This window comes from Gopherus evgoodei, chromosome 11 (assembly GCF_007399415.2).
Source record: "Gopherus evgoodei ecotype Sinaloan lineage chromosome 11, rGopEvg1_v1.p, whole genome shotgun sequence".
Taxonomy (NCBI): domain Eukaryota; kingdom Metazoa; phylum Chordata; order Testudines; family Testudinidae; genus Gopherus; species Gopherus evgoodei.
Window position 1 is genome coordinate 67386035 of NC_044332.1, and position 14125 is coordinate 67400159.

General features: G+C 43.5%; 1 protein-coding gene across 1 annotated transcript in view; it reads left to right on the forward strand.

The window, feature by feature from the left end:
* Window positions 1–3169: 3169 nt before the first annotated feature.
* Window positions 3170–14125, forward strand: part of ESYT3 (extended synaptotagmin 3) — a 61778-nt gene continuing 50822 nt past the window's right edge. Inside the window, exon 1 of the mRNA XM_030579407.1 lies at window positions 3170–3517. Within this exon, the coding sequence (XP_030435267.1) occupies window positions 3170–3517 (348 nt within the window). The remainder of the gene's footprint in view (window positions 3518–14125) is intronic.

A 14125-nucleotide genomic window follows, 5' to 3' on the forward strand; every position in this document is an offset into this window, starting at 1 on the left:
CAGCCAGCAAACCGCGGGGAAGGAGACCTGCTTGCTCGGGGTTCCGGGACCGAGAGAGCAAACCGCGGCGTTCCCGGTTTGCTCTCTCGGTCCCGGAACCCCGAGCAAGCAGGTCTCCTTCCCCGCGGTTTGCTGGCTGGCTCCGGGACCGAGAGAGCAAACCGCGGCGTTCCCGGTTTGCTCTCTCGGTCCCGGAACCCCGAGCAAGCAGGTCTCCTTCCCTGCGGTTTGCTGGGTGGCTCCGGGACCGAGAGAGCAAACCGGGAAAGGAAACCAGCTTGATTACCAGAGGCTTCCTCCTTCCACGGAGGTCAAGAAAAGCGCTGGTAACTGTCTACATTGGATTACCAGCGCTGGATCACCAGCACTGGATCCTCTACACCCGAGACAAAACGGGAGTACGGCCAGCACTGCAAACAGGGAGTTGCAGCGCTGGTGGTGCCCTGCAGATGTGTACACCTTCAAAGTTGCAGCGCTGTAACTCCCTCACCAGCGCTGCAACTTTCTGATGTAGACAAGCCCTTAGTATATACACAAGTACACCATTAGAAATTGGCCTCAGAACATTTGTAAAGCTGCACTGAGGAGACCTGATCCCAGTTGCTTTCTTCAGCTTTGTGGTATTGATCACATATTGTGGTTGATGCTTTTCTAGTTTTCATCAGCCTCTTGTATTTTGTCAGTTGATAGTGCCTGTTAAAGACTGTCATTATCTCATTTTTAGGCACAAACTTCTGTTTTTCTTACATTTAACTTTGTAACATGTTTATTAATTGTCCTGTCAAAACTCTCTGTGATATTAAGCTTTTCTCCTTTTTCATCCTATTTTCCTTATTTTAATATCTTAATTTTGAGTTTAATTTTATCTATTGTTGAATGAGTTTTCCCCTCCCTTAGGAAGTTCTCACACTACCGGGTTTGGTGACAGGCTTATTCAGAGGTGCTGAGCATATGCAGCTCCCACTGACTTCTCTTGTAGTTGTGTATGCTCACCACTCCTGAAAATCCGACTTCAGATGTCTCAAATTGGGTAGCCAAAATGACAGAAACACTGTCAGTGGCCATCTTCAACATTTTTGGTTAAATGACTTGCTCCCCATCAAATAGCAAGACTAGGGCCGAGCTCAAGATAAAATCCAGCACTCCCGATTCACAGTTCACTTTCTTAATTACAGGCTTTGTCGTTTGTAGTTTCCTGCATTGTCCATTACAGACGTTCCAACTTCTGCAGCAAATGAGGCCACTTGCAGAGCAAGGAGCTCGACTCACCAACACACAACCCATTTCTGGAGGTCCCAAGTGAAATCTGAACCCTCCAAAACCCAGCAAAATCAGAGGGGGAGAAAAAGTTTTACTCTGATTTTTTTCCAAAATCAGCAGTTTCCAAAAGGAGCAAATTCAGAACTGTTTGTGCTTTAAACCAGTGGCTCTCAACCTTTCCAGACTTCTGTATCCCTTTCAGGAGTCTGCTTTGTCTTGCGTACCCCAAGTTGCACTTCACTTAAAAATGATTTGCTTGCAAAATCAGACATAAAAATACAAGTGTCACAGCACACTATTATTGAAATATTGCCTACTTTATTTTTACCATATAATTATAAAATAAATCAATTAGAATATAAATATTGTACTTCCATTTCAGTGTATAGTATATTGAGCAGTATAAACAAGTCATTGTCTGTATGACATTTTGGTTTGTACTGACTTTGCTGGTGCTTTTTATGTAGCCTGTTGTAAAACTGGGCAAATATCTAGATAAGTTGATGTACTCCTTGGAAGACCTCTCTGTGATCCTGGGCTACGTGTACTCTGGTTGAGAATCACTGCTTTAAATTGATTGCCCTTTGGTATTTAAAATGGGGGAACAATCATAACTGAATTTTATTACTGGACAACTGAAAAACATGGAATAGGAACTGCCATACTGGATCAGACCCAAGGTCCCCATCTAGTCCAGTATCCTGTCTCTGACAGTGCCCAGCACCAGATGCCTTAGAGGAAGGTGTAAGAACCCCATAGCGGGCAGAGGTGGTGCCCTAAAGCATCAATAATTAATCAATCTAAGCCAACTTGGGAAAGATTTGTCATGAGAATCTACAACCCCCCTCTCCCTTTTCTTGTCTTGAATTTGCTGACTGCAGGAGTCACCCTGAGCAGCTGATTCTCAGATGACCTAGGATGGGTCCCGTTGTGCCAGGCTCTGCCCAGAGGGATCAGGCTGGGGATGGGAGGAGCATCTTTTCTACTGAGTGTGAGAGAGCAATTTGTGCCAGGCTAAACAGAGGGGCGAGGGGCCATCTCTCACTCTCTATAAGGGGGAAGGAGCTGCCCGTCCACTATCCTGTACCAGTTACACCCTGTGCCGAGGCCACCGGGGCACCTCTAGCCCCATGACCTACCATGCCAGCTGGGCCTCTCTCCTCTTTCTCCCCTTCCCAGCAGTTCTGCCCCAACCTCTTGCTCCTCAATATTTTCCCCCTAAAGTTATCAAATCTCCTTCCAAATGTAGGTTTTTCTTGCTTTCCTCGTTTTCTCCTGCAATCCTGTTTGAGGTTTTTTTCTTCTTTTCTTTCTTCTTTTTTCCTTCACTCGTCCTCCCTCTTTCCCATTTCCTGGGCGAGCTCTTTCCTTCCCCCAAACCTCCTCTCTTCCTCTAGGGACACCCCACCTCTCCCTTCGCCCTGTCCGCCTTCCCTAGTTTTCTCCTTCCCCCCGTCCTGCTTTCCTTGTCTCACCTGCCTGCCCCCGTGCTGCCCCCATCCCTTCAGTTCCCCAGGCGCCTGATTTATTTAAACCAGGCCTCCCCCTCCTGGGCTCCTCTCCTGCCCCAGCTCTCCGCTCGCTTGCCCCCAGCAGCTCCACATCCCTTGCTCCCCCCGTGCCCCAGCCAGCTCCCTAGGCGGGGGCAGACTCCCCTGCAGGGGGCAGCAGAGGGCAGGCCGCGCATGTTGCCCCCGCGCCTATCGGAGCCCGTGGGCAGGCGCTGGGGAGGGCGGAGCCGCCGGGAGCCCGGTGTGTCCGCACCTGAGCGGCTCCCGCCCCGCACTAAGAGCCGAGGGCGGCCGGAGTCCGGAATGGAGCAGGCGCGCGGGAGCAGGCGCCCCGCTCCGCACTAACTTTGGGCGCCCGGTACCGAGCGCTGGGGGAGCGAGACTCGGCTCAAGCCGCCATGCAGCCAGCGGCTGCCGCCCGCGGGGACTCCGGGCCCGGGCCGGGCGAGCCCAGCGGGCGAGCTCCGTGCGCCTCGGCCGGGCAAGAGCAGCAGGAGCCGCCCCGGCTCCTCCAGGAGCTCGGCGCCTTCGTGGCGCGGGCGCTGTTCTGCCTCGCCCCGGTGTACCTGGCCGGCTCCCTGGGGCTGAGCACCAGCTGGGTGCTGGCGGGCTTGGTGCTGTGGATGTGGTGGCGGTGGAACCGGCGCGGGAAGCGATCCCGGCTCTCGGCGGCGTTCGGGCTGCTCGCGGAGGAGGAGAAGGAGGCGACACACCAGGGCGTCGCTTTCCAGCACCTGCCTGCGTGGGTGAGTGCGGGTCAGGCCGGGAGCGGCTGGGTTGTGCGCTGGCGAGTCGAGCTCCTCGCTCTGCGAACGGCCAGTGTCGCCTTCGCAGGCTGCAGGGGAACCCCGGGGCAGCGCAGCTCCTGCATGTTGGAAATCTGGCTTCAAATGACACACCTCGGCCCCCTCTCTGTAGCTTGAGTGGCATTTCTCTCATGGGGGCTTGGATCTTGTAGTAGGGCCCAGGTTTGGGGAAGAGGGGCGGTATCTCTGTTGGGGAAACTTCTTGGATAATACTTGTCAGTTTTCTCATTCTAAAATACTTGGGGAATCTCTTGGGGCTGGGATAAGTCAGTTCTGCCAGGGAAGTCAGCTGTGAGCCAGATGTGATGGAGCTCCACCAGAAGCAGGGCCATCCTGGCCATCTTATTGTACCTCGGACTTGTAAAACTAAGTCGTGTACCCTGACACAGTTCTCTGCTGCCCATGGTTTTGCCTGACTCTGAAATAGAGACACCATTATCCTGACATACAGTCAGTTGGAGGTACTATATCTGCCCTTAAGCCTTCCTGAGAATTTCTACAGCTTTACAATTCTATTTCTCCCTATTAAAATGTTTTTCTGCTTTGTTGTGGGAAAGACCCACATAAACAGCTGCTTAAGCTAACTATATACAGAGGAAACAGCAAAACTGGCTATGCACATGTACTCTGAAATGTACAACATAAATTTCTTTTCTTTCTCTCAAGTCTTTCAACTTCAGCAATTGTTACTTATAACCATAGTAAGGAAAACACTTTCAGATGTTAGTGTGACTTCAGTTGCTGATGTCCCATTACCCTGAACTACATCTGCCCGATAGAAAGGGCTTCCTAATGCACGATCTGTCCCAAGTAACTTAATTGTTCTCAAATTCCTTTTTATAAAATGAGAAGCTGTTGTAAAACTTGTGGCCTGTAAAGTGTAACTCGTGCAACAGTTTGGGGGATAGCAACGAAAACAATTAGTTCCCACATGAAGGTATTGACAGCGTGTGTCTAGTTCTTTCTCTGGAAAGTACTCCCTGTCATTAGATCATATGGTGGCATATGGCTTTGCCTTTATGCATCTATTCAACTTATTTACATATGGTGGTGTTTGCTACAAAAGGAGTGGTGTAGGTAAATTACATCAGACTTCTTGATAAAGAGTGCTGCTATTTTGAGGCCCTTGTAAATGTCAGGTGTTACCTTTGCTTGCTTGCAACACATGGGAAAATAAGCATTAATGCTGGATCTGTTCATTCAGATACTCTCCTGCTTGCTTAAATAAGCTGGAATATGTACCCGGATATTGAGTTGTGAGAGGTGAAATAAAGGCAACAGTAGCTTCTTAAGCCAGAAAAAAATCTTATTTACATTACTATATAATGTGAATACTAATCTGAAAGCTGTAATTTTAGTGAAAGTCTCTCTCTCTCTCAGATATATGTAACAGGTAGGGGATGATGCCTTTCCCTCTTTCTTCTCTCCACCCCCTCCCCTTGTGAACCCTGTTTCAAATGTACACTTTCGAAATAGCTGGGATGCATTGTGTTAAGTATTTTTCCTCCAGTCTCAGTGATCTATTTCAGAATCTTGCTCATCCAAAAAATAATATATTTCCTATTCTCTGCTACTATTAACCTCCAGTCCCCATAAAGGTAATAACTTCCGCATTTATAACATGTTTAACAAACTGACGCTGTCAAGTTACAACTTAACTAATACAGAAATCTGTTTGTAGTTTACCAATTTCTAAATTATTCAACTTGAAATGCTATAAATCTAAATGTACTCCTAACTGTGTGTGTGTTTGGTGGCTCATTCTCTGTAAGGTCTCTCTTTGGATAATGACAACTGATTAGTCAATTTTTCTTATAGTCAGCATTACTTTCTGACTTAGCCAGATACTGTTATGTTTGCTTACACATGCGGCAGGGGAATGTTTTGTCCTTTAGAAAATAAACTGTTTCCATTTCTATTCAAAAAGAATAAATAAATGGAGGCATTTCCACTGGTAGAAACATGTAGCAAACTGTCATACAAAGGCTACATTTTGGGCTGTAAATTGACCTGGCAATGGCCCAAATCCTGGAAGGCTCTGGTGGCCTTCAATGTGCATTGCCTTTAGTGGGTGAGGAAAGTGCTTAGCACCTCACAGAACTGAGTCCAGTGTTTTTTAAATAAAACTAATGCTTCTGCCCTACAAGGATTCTCTGCCTCTTTTTTAATGCTGGCGCCAGCATTACATTTGTAGGTGGGATTTCTGATTTACTGTGGAGCCTTTGCCAATATGACTACAGTAACTCCTCACTTAAGGTCCTTCCACTTAACTTCGTTTCAAAGTTATATTGCTGCTCAGTTAGGGAACATGCTCATTTATAACATCATTTGTTGCCTGCTCTGTCCACTGCTTGTAAAAATTCTGTGGAAGAGCAGTGACTTTACAAGGGAGCATTGCACAAGTTCCTCTTCTCCACCTCCTTCCCGTCCCTCCCAACTTAGGACTTTCGGAGGGGGGGAAGGGCAGGGATGCAGTGTGCTGTGGAGAGGAGATGGAGTGGGGGTGGGAAGAGGTGGGCCTGGAGTGGAGCAGGGATGGGAAGAGGTGGGCCTGGAGCATTCCCAGCAAAGTTGGTGCCCATTTTTTCTCTGGGGAAGCTGCTGTTGCTGTGAAGGTGCTCCTAGTGTCCCTGCCTGCAGCGGGCTGTGCCTGTGTGGGGTAAGCTAGGGGCACTTCCAAACCACAGTACAGTGCAGTACTGTACAGTGTATAATGCCTTTTGTCTGCCCCCAACAAATTTCCTTGGAACCTAACCCACCACATTTAAATTAAATCTTATGGGAAAATTGGATTTGTTCAACATCGTTTCACTTCAAGTTGTAGTTATGTTCCTAAAAATGCAATGTTAAGTGAGGAGTCACTGTACAACTTGAAAGATTAATCAATGCATTGTTGCCAACTATTGCTACTTGATCATGAGTCTCAGGATGTTTGGTGTGTCTTCAAGTCCCAGCTGATGGAATCAAGAGAGTTGCAATTCCTTGAGAATATCATTTTGTAAGAGGGTTCAGTTTAGATAACTCAGCTCAGTTGGTGTTTATTAATCGGATTAGCATAATACAGAAGGGGTCAGTACTTCACCCAAATGGGGGAAACAGGTTTGCAGCTCTTCTCTATTCCAAAATTATAAACTCACTACTTCTACTCTTTTTTTATGCTCAACTTGTTTACAATACATAGAAAACTCCCCAGATGTTACCTCATTAACACAAACCCTTTAATCCCTTTTCTTACATCATTTCATAACTTGTTTTCAGGGTACCAAGGCATCTGCACCAATTATTCCTAATAATTTCTTTGGGCATAGGTACATATACCAATTATCCTTGCAACCTGTTTATATTTGGTATCATTTCTAAAAGGTTTTGCATACAGAAACAATGGAAGTTGTACAGTTTACCTGCTTTATGCACTGAAACATGGCATAAGTGAAAAGCATGGTGGGAATCTAATTCATAGTTACACAAATTACTGTAAGTGTGGGGAATACTAAACATTCTAAAAATATATGAGATTGGTTAACAGACCTAACAATGTGGTATTCTTTTACATAAGTTTCTAGTTTCCATGGTTGTGGAGAAAAGCCTGAAAATATAAGCAAGTGAGCCCTAAAAGCTCCTCAGCTAGAAGGTAAAGAGAGAACACAAGTTGTTGGGAGGTGGGGGGGGTTGTTGTTCTCTGTGTTATGGTTGTATATGGTGGTTTCTGTGTTTTTTTCCTTTTAAGGCTTAACTCATGATTTTTGAATGGTTGGGATTGACAATTCTGATAGGTTAAAAACAGAACTTCCTTGTCAAATGATGCTAGTTTATTATTGGTTTTTTAATCTTAGTTCCCTGCATCTACTTACATTTCACCTTCCTTTCTCCTGCTGTCTCTGGTCTGTTTCTCTTCCATATATGTGGTTTTTATTCAGCCTTCTAATCTTTGTTCAGTTTTACATTCTAGACTTAGTTTCTAGTTTGCTTTCTAAACTTCAGTTTGCCTCACTTTCCAGCTTTTTCTTTTGTCCATTTTTCTCCTTTTTTTTTCCTGTCCAACTGTTCCCTAGCTATATTTCTCCTCTCCTCTGTGCCACTCATCTTTGCTTAGTTCTCTTTAGATTTGTCTTTCTGGTTATTAGACCATGTTTTCAAAGTTCTTCTTAGACCCTTCCTCCCAAGGTTTTTGAAAGCCTTCAGATAGGAACAGCTCTATTAAGGTGTATCTTTACCATAATCTCCCTCTCTTCCCACATTTGAAAGTGGGAGTGTGAATGAGACTCAAATTGTGAGAAGCTAGGGTTGCAGGAATAATTGAATTACACTTGTCATAGTATCTTTCCCCAATCTGAACCTTAGAGTCCAAAAGTTGGGGTACTAGCATGAATTCCTCTAAGCTTAATTACCTGCTTAGATCTGATAAGCTGCCACCAATCAGGAATTCCAGTGCCTGATACACTCTGGTCCCCTCAAAACCTTCCCTGGGGACCCCAAGACCCAAATTCCTTGAGTCTTACAACACAGGGGAATAAACCATTTCCCTCCCCTTCTCCTCCCCTCCAGATGTTCCCTCCCTGGGCTCCTGGAGAGATATACAGTTTCAAGCTCCGTGAATCTAAAACAAAGGGATTCCGCCTTTCTCCCTCCTTGTTAAGTACAGACTCAATTCCCTTGAGCCTCAACAAGGGGAAAAAAATCAGACAGGTCTTAAAAGCAAAACTTTTAATAAAAGAATAAAGAAAATCACTGTAAATTCAAGATGGAATATTACAGGGTCTGTCAGCTTCTAGAAACTGGAGAAAAAAACCTCCTCCAGCAGAAATATAATTTAAAATACTTCCAGCCAAATACACATTAGACTTCTATCAGCCAGATACACATTTGCAAATAAAGAAAACCAATTGAAAAGACTAAACCGCCTTTCTACGTGCACTTACTACTTGAATAGAAAATTAGAGCCTGTGGTACGTCCAGTCACTCTCAGATCCCAGAGAGAGAACAAAGCCAAACCCAAAAAACACAAACAAAGGCTTCCCTCCACTGAGATTTGAAAGTATCTTGTCTCCTGATTGGTCCCCTGGTCAGGTGTTTGGTTCCCTGTTTGTTAACCCTTTACAGGTAAAAGAGACATTAACCCTTAACTATCTATTTATGACAACATTATTACGGTGTAAATTCTATTCAAGACCTTGAATGTGAAACTGCAGTGCTGGCCTAGGTGTGCTCTGTAATGGGCCTCCCTTGGCTGAGAACAATATTTCATTCTGATAAGCTCGGAAAGATCAGATGAGGAAGCCCTGCTAATTTACAGGGCTAAAGGGAAAGAAAATCATGGCATGTAATTAGTTCCATTAACCAGCAACAATCAGCAGGACACTGGACTAATCAACAATAGAAAAGTATCCTACATTCAGATGTGGCTCACACTTAGCATTGTAAGAGCTCTTGAACCTAAATATGTATCTGCTTTGAGAGCTGACCTATAATGGACCAACCTAAAAGATTCCTAGATTGTAAAAATGGCTCTGAGCTGTGAATTTTGACTCTGGAGTCCATTCACCTGCTTTGACTCTGGGGGTCAGTTCACTCTGGAGTCAGACCTAGGGTTTGAGAGTTTTTGTGGTGTCAGGTTCTGGCTTTAGTCCATCTCTGAGAATACAGTTTGTTTATAAATTGACCTTTGATATAGTAGGAAATGTAGAGTGACTTTAAAGTTACTCTTTAGCCTATAGCCTATCCTTGTGCATGTGCACAAGTTGTTTACAAAGAGTAGTTTTCAGTTGCAAAATTGAAAATGGTCTTTGAAAATAGCCCTTCCCAGCTCTCAATGTACTGAGGCTCAAATTTGGGATGTAGACCCAAAATGCCAGACATAAAAGATAGTATAGTGCAGGAGGCTTCAAACAATTGTTTTGTTTAAAGTGACATCAACTGAAATCTAGTTAATGCTACTCCTGCTGATTTCAATAGTTTACAACCACATATTCCTGTATTTTAAGAGATTTTTATCTCCTTTTCCTCTGTGTGAATGAACACACACATTGTGGGCACTTTTTTTTTTTAATGCAGAGAAAATAGGGAAACTGACTTTGCAAAATGTTTAATTTCACTCTGGTCCCCATGTTGATCAGCTGTCATCATGGCATACAGGCAACAATGTTCAAATACACTCACTAAGTCTCATGCTTATATAAAACTACATATAATCTAACTAGGGGAATTCCTTGCATCGCATTATTGGGTGTACAGTGTAATGCCTTTTTAAAGGCCTATTGGCAACTCCTTATTAAGGCAAAATTGCCCTTAAAATCAAAGTGGTTTTGCCTCCTGTGTATAGTGCTGGTTGTGTACCACTTGCTGAAATCCATATTCCTAGGGAACCCTACAGGCAAACACTTGTGTAATATTTGAACAGATCACTTTATCATTTCAGACATGTCAGAATCTCTGTTTTGTAATCATGGCCACAGGTGTAGCCAGCTGCTGGGGAAGGAGTGGATGTGAAAAAACTGTATATAGTCTTTTCACTTAATAATTAGCACTTGCCAAGTATTTTTTAATCTTTAAAGCTCTTTTCAAACACTTGCTAGTACTTTCAGCATTCCTGATACGTTGGCAAGTGCCATCCCTATTTTATAGATGGGGAAACTGACTTTGACAATTTAAATACTATGTAGGCCATCTAATTCTGGTATGGCACTGAGCTTGTGAGTTCCTGGATGCTAATCGTGGGTTTACACCTCTAAGATTTGGTAAAAGGAATGTCTTGTTATATGCCTCTTTTTCTCCATCTGTGCAATGCATGTGATGCTGTTACACTGTCAGAACCTGCTGCCATTGAAGTCACTTGGAGTTTTGAACTGAGTTAATTAGGGGACAGTATTTAGCCTGGACACTGTACTCTGCTGTGAGAAAATGGGAAAAGACATGTTCTTCTGCTTGCAGCTACTGCAGGATCCAGGTGTAGTTAAGATCTCTGTTCTTTAAATTAGAGATTTTCATGGGATTCAAGTTGTTTTTTAGCCTTCAGTGATATTGGTGGCGTGGGGCAATGGCCTCTTGAAATCTTTGTAAATGTAGTTTTAAACTTTTTCTTGTAAAAGGCTGTGGCTGCAACCCAATGTGATACATGAGCTCAGCTGGGGGGAAGGATGAAAGATTTTTTTTTAATTGTAACTTTGAAAACATGTTTCATATTAAGAAACCTAATAAAACTGCACTTCTGTGTTAACAGGAGAATTCTACCTTCAGCCTTGCCCCACAGTGCATCTGAGGTATGCACCAATAGCCTGCTAATCAGTTTATTTTAGGTATTTGTATGACTTCAATAACATCTGAGCACCTCACACTCTTTAATGCAGGGGTCAGCAACCTTTCAGAAGTGGTGTGAGAGTCTTCATTTATTCACTCTGATTTAAGGTTTCATGTGCCAGTAATACATTTTAATATTTTTTTAGAAGGTCTCTTTCTATAAGTCTGTAATATATAACAAACTATTGTTCTATGTAAAGTAAATAATGTTTTTAAAATGTTTAAGAAGGGTCATTTAAAATTAAATGCAGATCTTGTCAATTTAGTGTGATCCTTGCCCTTGCTTTTCCTTGCTGAGTTTTCCAATGTCTGGCACATATTTGAATACTTTAAGCTGCACACAGGCTTCTGAGTGATCAGTGACCAGCTCCGAGAGAGACAGAGAACAGATTTCATGTGTAAAAATATCTGTTCACACAGGTGTATATGGATCCAAATGCTGAAAGCATTGCAAATGCAATTTTCTTCAAACAGTTAAATTTCACTGGCAGGGACATCCAGCAGGTCAGAATAGAGGCCTCATGATCTTTCTTGGTAGCTTCAAGTGCACTCCGTAGATCTCCGAACTTTGATGCCCACAATTCTGAGGTTGTTAATTGAATAAACTGCATTTCAAAATCTTCAACACCCATTCATTGAAATACAGACAAATCCAAGTTGCTTTCGTTGAACTCTTCAGGCTTAATTAGAAAAGAAAGCATCAGGCCAAATTGCTGGGAATCTTGAAAGTGTGAAATCTGTAGAAAATTCTGATTCCAGTTCCTGCATGTGCATTCTAATCTCAATGTCAAATGCAGTGCACTGTTCCAGGTGGCATGATGGTGATGTAAGCAGCAAGTCAGGACTTAAACATTGTTCCAGTGTCACTGTACTGGGATATTTTTAAGGTGGCGGTGCTGAGCTGCACCCCCTCTTGCAGGACCAACCCCAACTATGTCATCAGAACTTGGTATGTAATTGACAGTGGCTGAATATCCATCCTTGTCCAGGAGATTCAGTTCAAGGTATGCTGCTGGTTTTTGGAAGAACCTGGTTTAATTCTACCCATTGCTTCTACAGATTGATAACTAGACACCTGCCTTCACTAGCAAAATTAACAAAGATTTATTTGTGAGACAGGCCTATCCTGCAACATGGTACAGAAACTCTCAATAGCTTGCACGAGTAGAATTAAAGTAACCTGACCACTACCTTGTACCCAGGGCTTCTGTTCTTCGGGGTTTATTAATTTAATTTTTGGTGGGAGGGGTATTTTCAGCAATTTTTTAGTTATGTAGGTATCAAGGTTTTTCAGGGCCTCCTCTTTCATAGTATAATGAAAAGATTTCACATCCCAACATTCTTATATAACTAGGATTGTCTTTAATTTTTATTATGAGTATAAAAATGAAGTACTTGTTGTTGTTAAGCTCTGTATCCTTGTTAATGAGCCCCTGGTTTAGCATTGAGTGCATTTGTTCCCTAGAGTGCTCCAATGTAATATTGTTTCAAACAGTACATCAAGATCGTAGCCTTGGTATACCTTAGTGCTCATGTGGGGCCTTGCAGGGCAGGCACCTCTTCCCTTTCTTTACCACATCTACTTCTGTTTTGTGTCACGCTCCCTAGAGGGGCTTCAACCTATTCTTCTTCCTTTTGGGTGCTCTACTCCCATTTTCCTCCTTCTCTGCAGGTAGAGTTTTGCAGCATCCCATTTGAGTGGTGAGAGCTGCTGAGGGAGTTGGCCGTGCTTGCTGGGCAGCCACTGGAGCTGCTGTCTTCACTGCAGCAAGTGTTAATTTAAGAGTTGATTGCATGATGATGACATGGTTTGGTTGCAGCTAAAAACTGTCCCACTGCCTGTGTGGAAACAGTCATAAACTTCTTCCCTGGCAATCCCTGGGCTTAGCAGAGTGAGATGCCTGGAAAAGTGATCCCAGTAAAACTAGTTCACTGTTTGCCATGGCTGTGTGCCTCCACTTCACCACAACCTCAGGACTTGTGCTCAGCACTGCATGGCCATACTGAAGAACTAATGCTCATGTTTCATAATACTGTTGTTTAATTCATTCTGTGAGAACAACTGGCATGCTCAGAAAGCAATCAGAAGCAAGGAACATCTCAGGAGAATCTGTAAAGCACAGCGAGAGAATAAGTGCAGTGAGAGTGAATGGCAAAATATGTGTGAAGGCCACTGCTAAAGCTCTGGTGGCAAGGGGTGAGGGGAACCAGACTTCTAGTGCAGAAATATGTTAACTTGCTTTCTTGAATATCTTGCTTATAGCATCTGAAGTCCACTGGCTCTTCTGGGTTCACTTGAAATGTGGGATATTTGTGATGTCCCACAGCAGTGCATTTTGGAGCATCGCTAGTCAATGCAAAGTATCTGCTCTAGAGAGAGCATCACTAGTGAAGGCAGAAGTATTTCAGAGGCTGTAAATGCCTTCCTTTTTGAAAACTGACATAGATTTCTGGCCAAGCCTGTAGTGAGAACACACATTTCTCTGCTCACCCAAGTTTCTCTTTTTGCTGATTTCCTTGGGTTTGGTGAGAGTGGTGTCTTGCCATCCCATATGAATGGCACTCTGTAAATCTTGGGAAGTTCAATGTTCTGTTGTCTGTATGACAGCCTGATATTGGTGGCTGTATGCATTTGAATGGTAATGAGATGACAGACTGCATAATATCTTGTTAGTCTCTTTGGCAAACCACTTTTTGATCATCTTCCCTAAGAGTGAGTGGTTTTTGGTGGCAGTTGGGAGTGGGGGAAGGGGGAGGGTAGAATAGAGACTTGAATTACATATGTGTTAGTATGCTTGTGAGTATTCAGAATGGAAACTAAAATGATGAGAAGCCAACCTAATTGTGTCAAATGAACTACATTTGTCTAAGCCATTCTCTGTTCTCCAATGGGACACGCTCCGCAATGGGGTACTATATGTTCAATTGGCGAGGCATTTCCTTTTCAGGCCGTATGTGTATGGGATATGAGAAGGATTGACACATGGGCTAAAACTCTCTGAGCTGATAAGCTAAAAAAGACCAGACCAGTCTTTTTAGGTTGAGAGGCAAGCCTTGTTCATCTATACTGTAGCTGGTGTTTCCATGCTTTGTAATACTAGCTTTGTGCCTGTCTTGTCCTGTCGACTAGTTGAATTCATTTGTAATTATTACATGTTCTGTGGTTCTTTCACTTTATTTTTTCATGTATTCTATGCAAACAGGTTTTCTTTCTATTAAAGATAACTGTAATTGGCTTTAGAGTGGGATGCTGTC